At 31.1% G+C, this 2,656-nt stretch overlaps 1 protein-coding gene across 1 annotated transcript in view; it reads right to left on the reverse strand.

Moving 5' to 3' along the window:
- LOC106467838 (E3 ubiquitin-protein ligase RFWD2-like) overlaps window positions 1-2,656 on the reverse strand; it is a 29,985-nt gene that overhangs the window by 13,946 nt on the left and 13,383 nt on the right. The window contains exons 9-10 of the mRNA XM_022396039.1: window positions 1,938-1,998; window positions 185-267 (exon numbers count right to left, since the gene is read on the reverse strand). Coding sequence (XP_022251747.1) covers window positions 185-267; window positions 1,938-1,998 — 144 coding nt within the window. The remainder of the gene's footprint in view (window positions 1-184; window positions 268-1,937; window positions 1,999-2,656) is intronic.

Consider the following 2,656-nt stretch of genomic DNA (forward strand, 5'->3'; position numbering starts at 1 on the left):
TACTGGATAGTGCATGTCAATGGTATCGACAATAAAACTAACCTGATTTCTGAATTACACACCATCTTGTTTACTGGATAGTGCATGTCAATGGTATCCACAATAGAACTAACCTGATTTCTGAATTACACACCATCTTGTTTACTGGATAGTGCATGTCAATGGTATCCACAATAGAACTAACCTGATTTCTGAATTACACACCATCTTGTTTACTGGATAGTGCATGTCAATGGTATCCATTATTGCTGTGCCATAATCGAAGACCTGCATAATAATTAACATGTTTAAAAACACAGTCGAGTTAAACATTTTAAACTCAAACTTCTTGAAGAAAAAAAAACAACAGAGATATGCATCCTTTTTATAAACATTAATAGCTGTACAAAGAGATGAATGAAATTAATCAATTTTACCAGTTTCAGTTTTAACTGTAAATTCAGTATACAGTATCTTAAAGAAAACATTCTTGGTAAATGGTATAATTGAACATGAACATTACTGTAAACTTTAAAACTAGACTGGGTATCAGAACTAAGGATGTACTGAACAGTAATGACTATGATCTTGGGATTAATCTTAAATTTAGTGTACAATTAAGTTCAACATCTAATAACCTGATACGTTTGGCAGTACAAAATTATTAAATTAATCTGGCCTACATATGATCTTTATCTCTGATTGACAGATTGTATTTGTTGTTATGAACAAGTAGGGCTTATAACTTCTTATAATTGGAGAAGTTATACGGAAAACATGTTATGTGGTTATAATTATTCACAATTAGGACATCTTGTTTAGTCCTCAGTTCATACCTCACTTGTACACGAACAACCACAGTCCTCAGTTCATACCTCACTTGTACACGAACAACCACAGTCCTCAGTTCATACCTCACTTGTACATGAACAACCAAATGTCTCAGTTTATATGTCCTTCACGTTTGACAACAATCATGTCATCTATGTGACCTTGATCTTTGGACTCAAAATGACCTTCTTTTCTGTATTTATCTGTTTCTAAATATTTAAACTTCAAACAAAACAAAACCTTTTAAATTCTGCTTAAATAAGTGAAAATGTTATAGGATAAGGCAGCTAAAATCAATGATTTATTATAAATTAATGAGAATTAAGGGGTTATTAAAGATTTTTTTTACTTCTACAAAAATGATTCTCAAATGTTAATTGATGAGAATCTGAAAGAGCCTCACTTCTTCCATTTCTTTGAAGCAAAAACAAGTTAGACTATTTTTCTATATAATTACATTAATTCATGTATAATAATGGCTTGTGGAAAGCACCTTTGGGCATAATATTTCCTTAGGACTGTAACATTAGCATTGGCCATAAACTTTGCTAGACAAAAAGTAGGAACAAACTTGCCTGTATTAAGCTATCTGAATCAGTCTGTCACATCTATTCTAGACTGTAGGTACTATATTTGTTAGTCTTAGAAGAAGGCATGACATGGATCTTACAGACATTACAAAAAGTTCTTTGATTTAAAGAAAAAAAAAAGTAACATTAGAAAGATGTTGCTCTAGAAGGGGATTTATTTAACAATGTTTCGAGTCTGAGCTCTTCACCAGGTCATATTTAAACAGTTACCATTTTTCTTGCTTGTAAATATTTTTGTGTGTGACTTCTCTTCAGTTTTTGTAACTGATGTAGAATTCAGTTAAATATTAGCTAGTGAAACTGTGCCCCAAATTATCATAGATGCTATAACACTAAAAACAGAAGGTCTCAGAACTTGCATTATTTCAAAGCGAAATAAAAGGATGAACAATAAGTACAAAATGTGTTTGATTCTTTAAATCACTTGGGATAGCTGACTAACAGTCACGAGTGAGACAATTTTCCAACAAATTAACACATATTCTAAGCACACACACACTAAAGTAATGTTATTTTATATCAATATAAAGATCTTACCTTAATTTTTTTAGTGACTCCAGCAATTGCAAAAAATTCGTTGTCTTTATCAAATTCAATACTGAGGGTGGGAAAAGAAAAGCAAAATCAGTGAACTCATAAATAAAAACTTTATTTTCCTATACAGAAACAACATGTGAGAAATATTCCACACATTTGACTGACAGTTCTTGTGGTAGGATATAACAAAATCGGTTTTCATGACTCCAATGTTTTAAAATGCATAATAATAATAATAATTTAGTCGCTTTTAACTTTATGAAATATTGGAGTCTTCAACTGATTTTATTACAAAATTTTTCTGATCCACTTACGCAAATATAACTAATTCATCTACGCACTGGAAATATCTACGAAAAATAAACAGTGTTCGACTCATTTTTTACTGTCCGTCAGTGGTAGATTAAAAATAATGACTTCTTTTTTTTTAAATTGTCATACCATACCATTTGAAAAAAAAAATATTCAAAATGCTAAGAATTTTACCCTTTAAAAAAACCTGCACTGAACGAAGTTCACTAATTGGTTTAAAAACAAACCTGCCCTGAATGAAGCTCACTAAATGGTTTAAAAAAACCTGCACTGAACGAAGTTCACTAAATGGTTTAGAAAACAAATCTGCACTGAACGAAGTTCACTAAATGGTTTAGAAAACAAACCTGCACTGAACGAAGTTCACTAAATGGTTTAGAAAACAAATCTGCACTGAACGAAGCTCT

Source organism: Limulus polyphemus, unplaced genomic scaffold (genome assembly GCF_000517525.1).
Source record: "Limulus polyphemus unplaced genomic scaffold, Limulus_polyphemus-2.1.2 Scaffold2761, whole genome shotgun sequence".
NCBI lineage: Eukaryota > Metazoa > Arthropoda > Merostomata > Xiphosura > Limulidae > Limulus > Limulus polyphemus.